The sequence below is a fragment of the Calliphora vicina genome, chromosome 3, assembly GCF_958450345.1.
Source record: "Calliphora vicina chromosome 3, idCalVici1.1, whole genome shotgun sequence".
NCBI lineage: Eukaryota > Metazoa > Arthropoda > Insecta > Diptera > Calliphoridae > Calliphora > Calliphora vicina.
Window position 1 is genome coordinate 64595276 of NC_088782.1, and position 16127 is coordinate 64611402.

General features: G+C 35.6%; 1 protein-coding gene across 2 annotated transcripts in view; it reads right to left on the reverse strand.

Moving 5' to 3' along the window:
• Positions 1 to 1410: 1410 nt before the first annotated feature.
• frac (faulty attraction) overlaps positions 1411 to 16127 on the reverse strand; it is a 28081-nt gene continuing 13364 nt past the window's right edge. Inside the window, exons 3-11 of one of the 2 annotated variants that reach the window (XM_065505357.1) lie at positions 13201 to 13755; positions 12716 to 13135; positions 12538 to 12663; positions 5404 to 6696; positions 3610 to 4656; positions 2654 to 3375; positions 2205 to 2307; positions 1858 to 2141; positions 1411 to 1672 (exon numbers count right to left, since the gene is read on the reverse strand). In XM_065505357.1, the coding sequence (XP_065361429.1) occupies positions 1565 to 1672; positions 1858 to 2141; positions 2205 to 2307; positions 2654 to 3375; positions 3610 to 4656; positions 5404 to 6696; positions 12538 to 12663; positions 12716 to 13135; positions 13201 to 13755 (4658 nt within the window). In that variant the 3' untranslated portion in view covers positions 1411 to 1564. Of the gene's footprint in view, positions 1673 to 1857; positions 2142 to 2204; positions 2308 to 2653; positions 3376 to 3609; positions 6697 to 12537; positions 12664 to 12715; positions 13136 to 13200; positions 13756 to 16127 lie in introns of both variants that reach the window. The other variant, XM_065505356.1, reaches the window with a different exon arrangement.

The following is a 16127-nucleotide window of genomic DNA, read 5'->3' on the forward strand; positions in this document are numbered from 1 at the left end:
TTTTAAGCTCCGAATTAATATTAATATTAAGCTGTACCTCAGATCCATCAATTTCCACATAATTTTTATATAGGCGATTACAAAATCGGAAAAGTTCCACACTTCCACCTGAAGTAATACCCACCAATACGATGAAATTAATGAAAGTTAAGAGCACCTTTTTGATTTAAATTTACAAAATGAATTAGATTTAAGCAATTACTAAAAGTTTTAGTTAATTTTTGGTCGTTAGTGGTTAAATTCCATTTTTATACCCTACACCACCATAGTGGGGAGGGTATAATGCGTTTGTGCAGATGTTTGTAACGCCCAAAAATATTAGTCTACCATCCACCTTAAAGTATACCGATCGACTTAGAATCACTTTCTGAGTTAATTAAACGATGTCCGTCCGTCCGCCCGTCTGGTCGGCTGGCTGGCTGTCCATGTAAACATTGTGCGCAGAGTACAGGTCGCAATTTTGAATATATTTCGATGAAATTTGGTACATATTATTTTTTCGGGTCAAGGACCAAGCCTATTGAAACTGGCAGAAATCGGTTAATTATTTCACCTAGCCCCCATACAAATGTCCCTCCGAAATTGGACTTTATCGGTCATAAATGTTTAATTTATATATGTATCTACACAAATTCCACTCCAAATAAGTTTTATATACACAAAATTCATGTCACCAAATTTTGTTACGATCGGTCCATAATTAGTCATAGCTCCCATATAGACCCGCTTCCGCAAATCACTTTAACGTGCATAAATCGCATAAAAATGTTGGTATACACACAAAATTCAACAAAGTTAACTTTAATATAGACATAAATCACACGACCTAATTTCATGGTGATCGGTCCATAATTGGTCATAGCCCCCATATAAGGCCCACTTCCGAAAATCACTCAAAAATATAAATTATTGAAATTTTAAAAGAAAAATGTTTTTGCTATTTTACTTAGTGTAGGGTATTATATGGTCGGGCTTGACCGATCATACTTCCTTACTTGGTTTTAATAGAATTATTCTTACTTCTGAAATTCTTTAAGGTTTTGGTTTGAATACCATGATTTTGTAGTAGTTATTAATTTTGCGCAGCAAAAGTAGTCATTTAACCTATAGTGCGATGTTAAAACATTTTTATATTTAAACATCTATGGGTAAATAAAATACTAAAACTGTTTTTTATTGGATTTTTTCAACATTTAAATTTTGAAATTGTTTTGAAAATATTACTACATCTTTGGCCAAAATCTCGAAAATTCATATAAAATATGATTTCCATAAACGCTATCTGATTTTGCTCAAATTTTCAGCATTAAGTTTGTAGAAGACGTAGAACAATTTTAGATCTTGGGAGCATTGGAAATCCAAAATAAGAACCACCCCAATGTACATACTATATAGTAAATAAAACCACAATTTAATTATTAGAAAAATTCTTATAATTTACAAATGCAAATTATATTAATGGAACATTACAAGAAAAATACAAATTTTAAACTTATATTAAAGGTAGTAAATATACAAATATTTCGAAATTAAAAACAATTTATTAAGTATTTCTTAAGGACAATTAGTAATAATATGAGTTCCAAAGTCTAGGCATAAGACGATGTGACATAAACTGGCGGAAGGGATTGAGACGTACATTCTTCAAAATACAGTTGGTTGGCAAATCGACCTATTTGAATTAAATTAAAGTTTAGAGAAACAAATAAATCAAGTCTTAAAATTTAGAAATAAGCAGCTAAAATGGAAGCAGTAGCCATGCAATGGAATGGTTATTTAAGTTGTAGCTAACGGCTGGTATAGCAGCTTCTTGTTGTAGCGTATGCGTATCAGCCAGTCTGGCCAATAATAACTTACAGTTTGGGCATGTGTCACCTTAACCGGTTGCTGGCCAGGACAAATAATAAACGATTCATGGCCGGGCAAAAGTTGAGTATTACCCATGGAAGGATGGGAGACGGGAGACATGGCGGCATGTCTTACGGGCTCCATGACAGTATGAGAAACGGGTGGTGAGACAATATTAACTGGACGTACATTTGTGGTATATTTCAAGTTGCTAGATACACTTGAAGAGGTATCGGCTTTATTGGGTGTAAAATTGATGGAGGGCATGGGTGGTTTGATGGAGGGATTGAATTCTGTAATATTTAAAAGTTGATTATATGGTGATGGTAATGGAAAAGTACAAAAATGGTAAATACCTTTAACATTGATTTTAAATTCACATTTGGCAGTTAAACCATCTTCATTGGTAGCCTCGTAAAAGACAGTGTGAACACCCACTCCAAATAGTTCACCAGGAATCTGAAAAAGTAAAGATCAAGTTAATATTATATATAAACAGCTGAAGGATGAATCCATCTCAAAGAGGACAGCAAATGGATTTGACATATCCAATTTCAATGATATGTGTTTCTATTCGCGAAAATTACAGTATTATTTCTGCACAGAGATTTGCTGTGTTCACTGAAACCAGACAAAATTAGGTCAATAACTCTAACTGAGAACGCAATTTTGTGTAAGATTTTGGTCCCTAAGGAAAACCTTTATGAAGTTTTAGAAAATTTCAATGAAATCGGAAATGAAAAATTTCTTTACATTATGGGATGGATTCCTTCAGTAATAAGTATTAAATTTATGCCCTTCTTACCCTTGACTTGTAGACTTTCTTTAAGCCATATTTGCTGTCGAATCTGGGCTCCTCCCATACCATTGAGCGATATGCTTGATTTTCAGCCAATTGCACTTCAAATGATGCCGTGCAGAAAACTATTTTAGGTCCTTCAGCATGCCTGACATTTATAACAGTCTTGCAACGAGCTTTTCTACCCGTAACAGGATCATGACCACGGAATACAACATTGTAGCTGCCCGGACCCAAATGAGCTTGCAGGTCTCTAGTCCAAGCGGGTGACGATTCAATATAACGATAATTCAAATTGGTAACAGGTTTTTCCAAAATGATGTGAGCAGTACGTTCACCATTGGCCAGAAAGACGGTAGTGTTGCGTGGACACTTAATGTAGGGTCTTTGTACACCAGCACCAGCTGCAACACCTCCATATGTGGATGGCTTCCAGGGCAAATTGAGCATAGGGCGTGTTTCGTATGTAATTTGATGCTTGTGTATGGCTGGCATTATGGAAGGTGTGAAATCATTTGTGGTATCGACATGCATTGGCACACACTCAAATGTGCCCTCATAGGACCATTGCATTTGTGAAGTGCAGACAGCTACTGATTTTCCCACTGGCACAAAGCCAACGTTACACTTAAGGCGACACTGTTCTCCCATATAAGTTGAACCCAAAGAACATGATTGCGGCAACATGACACCATTTCTTGGCGTTGGAATACGTGGGCACACAGTTGCTGTAACATAAAAAATAAAATAAAAAAATTGTAAATATAAAAACGTAAATAAAAAGAGAGATAAAATATCCTAATAAAAAAACATTCAATTTATATGGATAGAGGTAAATGTATGTAGTCCTTATTAAATCATCAGTAAAATTGTTAACATGTTTTAATTCTAATAATACTGAGAGAAAATAAGGTTTTGGACTTGAACGTTCCCTACTTAAATTTTATTCTTTATATACTTACGCAAACATTTACTCTCATGTTGATCCCACTGGCCCGAAGAATTGCAGTGACGTAGGCTGGGACCCTCTAGGCGATAGCCTTGATTACACCATACTTTGCATTTGGTGTTGTAGAAACGTTTCTTCTTGTGACGATATTTGGTGCAATGGATTTCACCATTAGCTGGAGCCTCAAATGGATGACATTGATCACGCATTTCTACACGTTTCTCGCAAGTTTTTCTATCACTGGCCAACACGTAACCCAAGCTGCATTTGCACTCGAAACCACCATTATGGTTAATGCATACACCTCCGACACAGGCCTCATTATTCTCTAAACATTCGTTAACATCGACACACTCACGACCATTCTCCAGACGATAACCACTGGGGCAGAGACACTCGTAAGAGCCATTTGTGTTGCGGCAATCGTATTGGCAAACACCGGGCAGGGAGCATTCATTGATATCCTCACACTTGAAGGGGTCATCACGGCTAAATGTGAAACCAGCGGGGCAGGTAATAGGACAGGCGTCTTCACCATGTGCTGGCTTTGAGCCGTCAGGGCAACGGCACTCAAACGAACCCTCGGTATTGTGGCATTTATGAAGACAGTTGCCATTTTGATGTAGACATTCATCAATATCTTCACAAGTTTTTCCATCCTTACCCAAGGACCAACCCTGGGGACAAACACATCCCTTTTCGGGATCACACAAGTGAGAGCAGCCACCATAGTTTTCGTTGCAGCGGGCACCTAAACACTTTCTACCATCTGCGGCAAGAGTAAAGTCATCGGGACAGGCACAAATGTAAGAACCCTGGGTATTGTAGCAATTATGACTGCAACCATGATCTGTGACAATGCATTCGTCTATATCGAGGCACACGGAACGGGTCTCTCCCAAATAGTAACCCTCGGGGCAGGTGCACTGGAAACCACCATCAACATTAACACACTCATGGGAACAATCGTGACGTCCCAAGGCACATTCATCAACATCCAAGCAGGTCTTTTGATCGCTAGCTAACTCAAAGCCTGGTTCACAGGTACAAGCATAAGAACCTAAAAGATTTATACAAATAGTACTACAATTCGCCAGACCATCGAAGCATTCATCGATGTCCAGGCAACTGTGACCATTGGATGATAGTATGAAACCAGAGCGACATGAACAGGCATAACTGCCAGCGCTATTATGACAAATATGATCGCAACCGCCATTGGTGAGAAAGCATTCGTCGTTATCCAAGCATGTTTTGCCATCAGGATGTAAGCGATAACCATCCGGACAAGAGCACACAACCTGGCCGTTCAGATTGTTGCAAGCATGAGAGCAGCCACCATTATTTTGCAGACAAACATCCACCAATATACAAGTTTTGTTATCGCTAGCATTCAGCAGATGTCCGGGCGGGCATGAACACTCATAGTTACCAGGAAGATTCATGCAGAAGTGAGTACAATGACCATTATCGATCGAGCACTCATCAATGTCTAAGCACATGGGCGAAGCAGGTGATAATTGTAATGATGATGAGGATGAAGAATTGTAAGAGTTATGAAATGAATTTTCTGTTGAACCATCAAGCGCTGATGACAATGGAATGATATTTACAGCAAGATTGGCGGACAAGCCCAGGGCGTACCCGGGCGGACATAAGCAAGTGAATGAGCCATTTAGATTCTCACAAATCATGTCGCCATGACAAGTGTGCAAACCCGATGTACATTCATCGATGTCAAAGCAGTAGTCTTTTAAAGCTCCCTCCAGGAACTCAAAGCCTGCCTGACAGGAACACTTAAACCCACCTGCAAAGTTTGTACACAATTGATGGCAACCGCCATTATTGATTTGGCATTCATCTATATCAATACAGGATTTGCCATTGACATCTAAAACAAAACCATCGAAGCAGCTACAAATACCTTCCTCCTCGGATTTACAGATTTGTTCACAGCCATTCTTATTGACGGCACACATATCAGCTACTACACAATTAATGCCCGAGTCATCGAGAGTCATATTGCCGGGACAGGCGCAACGGAAACCTTGACCCTCGGCTAAGCATTCGTGGGAACATTGGTGGGCACTGCAGGGATCTTCTAGCATGCTAAGGCAGACACCTTCTTCATTTGGTTCGCTACCATCATAACATAAACAATTGAAGGTGGCGGCCAAGTTGACACAATTCAAGCTACCACAAATACCCTCTTGTTCCAGGCATTCATCAATATCCTCACATTCATATTCACTGCCCTCGGCAAAGCGGAAGCCCGAGGGACACAAGCAATGATAGTTGCCTTCGGTATTAACGCATTCATACGAACATTTGTGCACTCCAGTCGAACACTCATCCATATCCACACATCTCGAATTAATTTCTTCATAACCTATAGGACAAATGCATGAAAATGTGGTTCTATCTTCATTGGGCTGGCAGATACCAGGAGCACAGGCCACATTATGCTCAGCACATACATCCAGCATTTCTTGGCAATTGTAACCATCCTCGGTTAGGGCATAACCTTCAGGACACAAGCACTGATATGAACCACTAACCAAGTCCACACAGTCATAGGCGCAATGAGTTTTATTCAGTTCGGGATTTTGTAAATCATTGCAGGTATCCACTACACAGGTACGACGATCACTCGACAAATGATGACCATGTGGACAGTTGCACTGGAACGAACCAATTGTATTTTGACAGTCATGTGAACAAATCTTATACGAAGCTTCATATTCGTTTTCTTCCATGACAATGGCACACTCATCGATATCGACACAGGTCTTTTCGTCATCGGCTAAATCGAAGCCCGCCGGACAGGTACATTCGTAACTGCCCTCAATATTGACACACATTTCACAACCGCTTGTACCTTCGCTACACTCATCTATATCAACGCACTTGCCATCTTCAGCTCTAAAGCCTTCACTGCATTCCAGCACCTCTGAGGTTCTAATGATGCCGGAGTTGTCGGTGGGTTCTTCAACGTCTTCGCGATTGTTGAGTGTCACAATGCAATGATAGGATCCGTGTGTATTTTCACAGCCATCTGAGCATTCGGCAGCAACTTCGGGTAATTCGCATTCGTTAATATCTGTAAGTGGAAATGTTAAATTTGATTAGATTAGAGAGAATTTTAATAAAATTACAATTTGTACATGTGATTTTTGTTAGTGGACCTTATATTCCCCAAATATTCCCCTAGAGGATTTGACCCATTAGGATTTATCGAAATATGGTCTAAGATTTGTAATGACCGCAGTAAGATTGTTCATTTATTTAAAATTGTTGAAGCTGATATCGATGTCCAAGTATTGTGCCGGTGTTATTATATTTTTATTTATTGATGATTTATGGAAATATCTGTAGTTTTATAAAAGGTTAATCATTATTTGACACAGTCTCAATAATCTCAAACAAGAATCTACACCTCATATTGGTTAATTCGTCGAAAAGCCACAAATATGTGTTCTAAGTAAGACCCCTTTCACACTAGGTAAATTAGTTGCGCAAGTCTCTTGTGTTTGTAGATGCCCGAGGTAATGTCGGGTTAAGGAGAAGAAAATTTTACATGCTGTTTTGTTGTTGGGCAAGAGACTTGCGCAGCTAAATTGCCTAGTGTGAAAGGGGTCTAAGTCTGCTTTTACACACAGCAAATTTACTTGAAGGAAGTCTCTTCGATTCTCTTTTAAACTTGCACGCCTGTTTACACACAGCAAGTCTGTGTTCAATTTTGTATGTCAAAACCTAATAGTCGACATAGTGAAAATGAGAAAACAGAAGATAATTGAAGAGACTTGCAAGTACAAGCAAGTGTGTACCCTTCTTCTTTCTTCTTGCCTCTCTCTTCTATATACTCAGACTTGCGGCAAGAAAACTTGTCCTGTGTAAAAGTAGACTAAAGGACTTCCTAGCAATTTAGGACTCTACTTATAATTTTGGAATTTCTTCCTCATAATATTGGTTGTCTGATTTAAGAATGCTGAAGCACACCAATTGCTCACTAAAGCTTATGGTGAATGAGTTCCATCGGCGAAAAAAGACGAATTGGAAAAATTACTTTATGAAGATGGTTATCAAACACAACGAGAGCTTGCAAAATTATTGCGAGCTACTCAAGCAAATATTTCAAAAGCTGTGCGAGCAGCAAGATTCATCCTAAGGCTGGGAAATTTGGTATCATACGAAATGAAGCCGACAGAAAGTTAATGACGATTTTGCATGTCCGAAATAAGGTTTGAACGCTATAAAAGAAAATAATTTTTGCACCGAATTATTACTTGAGATGAAAAATAGATCCATTTTGATAACCCGAAGCGTAATATATCGTATATGAAGCCCGACCAACCAGCCGAATCGACACTAAGTCTCCTATCTATTATAAGCTGCTGAAATCAATTGATTCGTTTGAAGCGAGCATTTGCAGGAATAAGAATTTTCATAATGCTGCCAGACATGAAACCGTAATAAGTGTTCCATCATGACAACACTCGGCCACATGTCGAAATACATGTTAAAAAATATTTTGAAAGAAGTGGTTGGGAAATTTTGCCTCACCGGCTTTGAATTCTAGACCAGAGACCTTAAATAACGGTTATCCAGAAAATTTGAAATCAAAAAATCACTATGTTAGAGTCAACGGAGACATATACTCTTATATACCAATATATTCGTATTGACATGCTCTTTCAGAATCTATGGTGATATTAAAAATATGATCCCAACTCCAAAGTTAACAGTTATTTTTCAACGTAAAAATTAAAGTTCCGATGAAACTGTTAAAAAAAGAGTTTTAAATATCCGTCATAAATAAAAGTCTTTTGAGGACTTTTATTTTTTCCGTCAGAAAAAAAACTCATTTGAGGACTTTTATTTTTTCCGTCATAAAATAAAAGTCATTTGAGGACTTTTATTTTTTCCGTCATAAAATAAAATCATTTCATGTAAATTGCTTGGCGTTGGTCAGATCATTACTATTTGTAAGCACCTTGCATTGCAATTTAAGTTCCAAAAAAGTCAACCCTTTTTGGAAAATAGATTTAATTTAAAATTATTAAGTCTAATTCTAGGATACTGTCACGAACTAGTGATTCAGGGTGACAACTATTTACATAACTATGTGACTAGTTATTGACGCTTTTGGATTATAATGAAACTGTTCGACAACTGGTCCGAAGTAGTCAATGCATTGGTTTCACATACCGGTTACATAGAATCAGTTACCTTACTAGCTACCTGACAGGCTACTTGGTAAGCTACATAACTAATTATTTCAACATGTAAGGGTGCTAATTGGCCTCAAATAGTCAGTTAGAGAGATAAACAGTAAGATAACAGATTTCTTGTAAGCAAACCTTCCGCCGATTCTGGTGGGTAGAATAACTACTTTCTAAAGTACAGTACATAATATACATTTAAAGTGTCTACACTCTAGGTTACTTAGAGATATTAAAGTGACAATTGAGTTCACGGTAGACTACATGTGATGTCAGTCTATTTAACCGAAAATATAATAAAATGTATGAGAATTATATCAACATAATTTGTATTAAACCAGTTAATACAAAAAGTGCTGTACAAAATAAACGTTTAAAGTGACTACACTATAGATTACTTAGTGACACTTAAGTGATAATTGTCTTCACGGTAGACTACATGGGGTGTATAAAGTAACCAATTTAATTATCTATTGTAGTACAATGTAGATGGCAAAGGCATATGTAATACATAAAAACAACATCAAATTTCGGTGGTGGGAAGCGAACCGGCTCAAATGGGTCCTAATATTTGGTATAAGTTTTATTGAAATTGGTATGATAAATATTTTTAAGATGAGTGTTTTTTAAACAGCCACAGAGTTAATTCAATTTAAAATTAATATGCATAAGCACCAATATATCGCAATTGATCAACAAAATTTTTAAAAATTCACTTTTTGCAATAAATCAACTTACAACATCAACATCTATCTATTTTAAAAATTTCAACATATTCCGATTACTCTTTCATCTCGAAAACCACATTTGATACCATATTCGTTATAATGTAGTGACTACATTCATATTAATAAAAAGGTATTATTTCGAGTTAATACAAAAGTTGAAATAGAAATACATCGTATATTTTTATAAAAAAAGGTATTATTTTGAATTAAGTCTTTATTCAAGTTAAAAATAATTAAATTGCATTATTTAAATATGGCTGTATTTTGAGAAAAACACAAATTTTACAGGAGAAGGTTTTTTCGATTATTTTGAAATTTATACATAGAATTAAAAATTTAATGATGCGATATATTATAATTTCGTTCAAGCTATTTGTCTATTTTTCAAAAATATTTATAACTTTCAACAATTAAAAATTCATGGAATACTTTATTGAAAAATATGACAAAAAATATTTTTTATTGAATTTTTGCATAGATACAAATTTTTCGAATTGAAATAAAATATTTATTTATGAATAGTTTTTAATGAAATTTCACAGTTATGTAAAATTTTCTATTTAAAATGGAAAAATAAAAACGAATTTTGAAATTTATTATCAGCAATCCCGCAATTCCTATAAAAGTGTTGAAAAATCCCAAAAATGGAAATTTGTAGTTTTTTGGCTATAATATCCATACCAGGGTCGCAGTAATCGGAATCCTTTACAAAATAATTAAAAGCATATTGGGCCATCTAAAATCGGTTATTATATTTTGATATCGAATATGCGATTTAAGAATTTTTGCCCTATAGTTTAATTTTACATAAAAAAATAGGTGTTTTTTAAATGGACCTGGTCCCCTCGGTAACAAACATTTTTAATTTTTTTTTCATTTAAAATATTTTATGAAAACTTAGCATTCAGAAAGTATAAATTTCTTATACATCCTCTTAGATATTTTTTGCGATAACTTAATAAGGAAAAAAGTTCCTTTTTCCCAAAAAATTAACGAAAAATCGGCTTTTCAAAATTGTTTAAATTCAAATGCATATAACTTTGGACTTAGTCATTATTTTTAAACAGTTCTTTTCCTATTTGACACATACGTGTGTTGTTAGTCCAATGAAGGAGAAAATCGGAAAATATTTGGATAAGCTGTTATCATAAAACTGGAGTAGGTTGGGTAAAAATGTTGAAAATTTAATTTTCAAATGCGAATATCTCCTAAGCCATAAAGACAATTGATAGCTACGACTAGTTCTTTTGTAGCACTCGATGAAAAGATTTTATGTGTGTAATTTTTTTGAAATCGGTAGTCAAACGAAGAAATAGGATAATTTTAAAAATGTAATATACCCGAGGTGTCCTACTTTGAGGACCCTTGGTCGCGGCCCTGATGGGCCCGTGAGGTCCACGTTCAGAACTTAAACTCGAGAACACTTCTTCTTTGCTCATGTGAAATTTCATTCAAACCAATCTAACCATTAAGAAGTTATAGATTTATTCCCTCTTTACCACTATGTGTCGCTTACGATAAAATTCGTTTACTGTAAAATGTAGACATTGATTTACGATAAAATCTTACCCCCTATAATTTTGAAGTTATTAAAAATTTTGATATTCGGAGAACGCTAAAACATCAGTCGGTCCATAAAATTTTAATTTTTGCAATAAAAAAAATTTATAAAATGTCGCTTACGATAATTTGGCGCTAAGGGCTCGATATACTCCAGCCCCTAGGTGTCCTAGTCGAAGATTTTTAATGTTACAAACGGAATGGCATTTAGAAATTTTCTTTACACTATTTAAGAAGAAAACGGAATAGTATAACTCCATCATTGCGAACCTGCCACCTCAACAATATTCTTGTTGTAACTCTTCCATATTTGCCAATTTTTTTTATATGAATTTGTGTATTTTTGAATATAAGACGCAACTGAAGTAAATTTTGAAAATGTATCCGATTGCTGGATTTTTGTCTCTGTTTTAAATGTAACCACATACACGCAGAGAAAAAATATAATTGTCCATGGTTACTGTAACCATTTAAATAGTGATAAACATTTTTGTAACAATATTATAGTCACAGTAACTATTTACATGATTGTGGTAACCATAATATGGTTAATTTACGATTCACATGATTGTGTCAACCATATATATGGTTACATTAAACAAGTATATGTTAGTGACAACCATTTATATGATGAATAATTTTATCATAATATGTTGTTCTCAGATTATGATATCCATAAGCCGAGAGCAACATAATATGGTAAGTCCTCTATCATATGAATGGCTGTCACAAACATATACTTGTTTACTGTAACCATACATATGGTTGATACAATCATGTGAATTGCAAATTAACCATATTATGGTTACCACAACCATGTAAATATTTACTGTGACTATAATATTGTTAGAAAACTTATAACAACATTGAAATGGTTACAGTAACCATGGACAATTATATTTTTTCTCTGCGTGTAGAACATAGTTTTCTTTACCATCGTCTACTGGTACTCTCCACAACCTTGCTTGCTAGTACAAACCTTCACAAGTTTTATCATCCTCAGACATACGATATCCCGATGGACATAAGCAAAAAATACGACCCATCGATGAGAGACATGTGTGGGAGCAACCACCATTATTATGTAAACATTCACCATTATCGACACACGTATGATTATCGGGTGATAATTGAGTGCCGGGCAAATTATCACATGTGCATCTGTAGCCAGACCAAATGTTGCGACAAGTGTCCTGACAGGGACCGTGGCCGTTGCGTAAAAGGCACTCATTAATGTCTAAATGCAAACAATTAATTAATATTGATGATGACCACGATGACACCGAATGTGGTGATGAAGCCAATGATGGATGGTTGACGATGAAGTTGTGTTGTGAACGTGGACGTGGATGGGATGGATGATAAAGTAAAAGTTACACATGAGATAATGAAATAGTTATAGTTAAGTGCAGAATGTCATAGGAAACCTACCAATGCAGGTGTTGCCAGTGAGGGTGTCAATTTGCAGGCCACTTTCGCAAGCACATTGAAAAGAGCCAGGCAAGTTATGGCACAACTGCTCACAGCCACCATTTTTGATGGCACATTCATCAATGTCTAGGAAAATTGACAATTAGAGGCAAATTATAGTAACATGTTGTTAACTTACCATGACATGAGGAATAATCGTAAGGATCCAAACTGAATCCCTGAGAACAAGAGCACTGAATACGTGGTTCATTTTCACCAGGGAACAAAACACGTTCACATTTTTGGTCACAGCCACCATTATCAGCACCACAGTTGTTGTCCAGTACACGAGGAGTATAGGGATCTGGAGTGGGTTCTACAACTGCGGGTAGTTCAGTAACAGCTTGAGACTCTTCTTGATGCGAAGTCTCAGCGATTTTGTTAGTAACTTCAGACGATTCATGGTATTCAGTATGTTCTCTTTCAACACCAGGAATTTCGTTGCTAATTTCTTCGGGCAAATGTTCAGGAGCTTGAGGTTGTGTTGGTGGTGGAGGTGGTGGCAAAGCCACATTATCTTGCTCCACTTCCTCATCGACGGTTTCATATTCTTCGTATTCTTTAAAAAACAAATTAAACAAACAGTTTAGAAATGTTTACATTAAAGATTTTAGAAATTCCTACCTTCTTCATCGCCCTCAGTATATTCACCCAATGCTATACACACTGGCAATTCACCCACCCATTTACGGTCACTGCAGTATAGCGTATTAATTTCGCTATCCTCAAATTCGAAATTATCATTACAAGCATAAGAGGCAGCCAAAAACACTTTTTCGCCTCGCCGCCTTCTATCGTATTTTTGCACATAACCATGTCTTATTTCGGGTGCTTTTACTTTGGCCTGTACACAGCTCATGTCCAATGTAGATGCTAATGCTGGCGATACCATACGATCTTCAGGAATATCTTGCTGCTTCTTTCTCTTTGCTATTGCTGCTGAATCGTCTGCATCTTCGTCATCTACTTCATTGGATCTTTGTTGTTGTACACACTCTGGTGGATTGGCATTCCACTCATCGGTGTCGAGATCACAAATCAATTCATGGGGTCCACGCAATTCGAAACCAGGCTGACAGCTGTAGATGGCACGAATCGTGTCTTCTTCATCTTCAATTTTTATATTGGCATTTCGGACACTGGGAGGTACCTCACAGTCTTCATAGACTGCAGCAGCAACTGTAATAGAAGACACAATTTAGTTGAATTGTAGATATACTAATTAATTATGATATTTAAGCACTACTTGAATTTAAGAAACATGACATCTTGAGTATTGTAAACATACAACTTTAATTTTGATTTCATTATAAAGATCTTTACCTATGAAATATTCGTATAGATACCTATATAAATTAAACATTTATGACCGATGATGTGATATATCAGGAGGAAATTTTTAGGCGGAATAGTGGAGCAATTTTAGCGATTTCGTCCTTGGGCCGGAAAAAAGTCAGCCATACGGACGGATATCTTTTAAACGACTCAAAAATTAATTATGAGTCCTAAAAATTTAAAACAAAATGTTTAAAAACATCTAAAATATGATGAAGTTTAAACAAGAAAAGATACAAATGGGTTTTAATTGCGATATTGATTACATTAATTAAAAAATTATTTGAATTTGATCATCAATATGATAGAATTAATTAAATTGCAATAAAATCCAATTAAGTAAGAGAGCTATATTCGGCTGTGCCGAATCTTATAACCCTTCACCAAATTATACTTCAAAATAAAAATTTTAAATATTTTTAGGTAGACAAAATTTTTTTTTTTAAAATTTTTTTTTAATTTTTTGGAAATTTTTTTTTTGTAAAATTTTAAAAAATTAATTTTATTTTTTTATTTTTTTTAATGTTTAGCGAAAAAAAATAGGGTTAACAAATATTTTTTCCGATTTTGAACCATTGTAGGTCCAACTTATTATGGTCTTATATACGTCGTTGCAAAGGTCTTTGACATATCTATCATTAGATATCCATATTGTCTATATTAATGCCTTAGTAATCCAGATATAGGTTAAAAATATAGGTTATCCTGGTTTTTTCCTTATATCTCAGCCATTTGTGGACCGATTTTCTCGATTTTTAATAGCAACCGAGCCGGAAGAATTCCGGAGATGTATGAATCGTGTATGTAAGTTATTTGGGGTCTTCGGAAAGTTGATTTCAGCAGACAGACAGAGAGACAGACAGACGGACATGGCTTAATCGATTTCGCTATCTATAAGGATCCACAATATATACAATGCAGGACTTAAATATTCACACAGCATACAGATTTATCTTTAATCGTCCATATTTTTTAAACGAAGGCCCCAACATTCGTACGGATTTCTACAAAAATATTTATTTACATATAACTTAGGAGATATATGGAAAAACTAAACATAAGGTGGCACATTTCAGAAAAATAATTATCTAATGTTTCGAAGTTCGATTTTAAGGGGGACAAAAATATTCACACAGTTTCTAATTTTTAATATGAAAATAGTTTTTTTTAATAGTTTAATATTTTGTGACTTCTTTTAATCGTCTTGGCATTGGATCGACCAATTTTTGGTGACGTCAGCTCCAATATTTTGCCATTTTTGTAACAGGACTTCTTTAAGTTGAGTCTTACTAATAATATGGTGCGTTCGTCCAATTTATCCCACAAATGTCCTATGAAATTCATGTCATGTGATTGCGGAGGAGTCAGGAGAATGTGGGGAACATGATGCACTACCCATATTCAGACGTCATGGGCAGTGTGTTTTGGGTCATTGTACTGTTGATAACAGAAATATTCCCAAGCTTCAACTTTAGAGCACATTGTAGTAGGTTTTCTTTTAAAATATTAAGGTACACTGTTTTGTCCATTGTTATTTTCCAATTCAGTGTTTGGTCTTCTCCAAACTCTTACTCTGTCGTCCGATTGAAAAATACTTACAAACAATCTTACAAAAATAAATCTGAAGATTTCTGGAACGTAATACTATTCTTAGATAATATTTTTTAATCGGACAGCAGACTAACAGTTTGGAGAAGGCCAAACACTGAATTGGAATAGTACAATGTAGTAAACATTGTCAAACATGGTGGATAAGGGGTCATGTTGTGGGGTTGTATGGCTGCATCTGGTGTAGGAAACTTAGTTTTCATCAACGGTTCAATGGACAAAACAGTGTACCTTAATATTTTAAAAGAAAACCTACTACAATGCGCTCTAAAGTTAAAGCTTGGGAACGTTTCTATTTTCAACAGTACAATGACCCCAAACACACTGCTCATGACGTCCGAATATGAATAGTGCATCATGTTCCCCACATTCTCCCGACTCCTCCGCAATCACCTGACATGAATTCCATAGAACATTTGTGGGATAAATTGGCCGAACGCACCATATTATTAGTAAGACTCAACTTAAAGAAGTCCTGTTACAAAAATGGCAAAATATTGGAGCTGACGTCACCAAAAATTGGTCGATTCAACGCCAAGAAATTTATAACCGATTATGGCCAATAAGCTAGGTTGTTGAAAATAATAATTAAATAAAAATAAATAAAT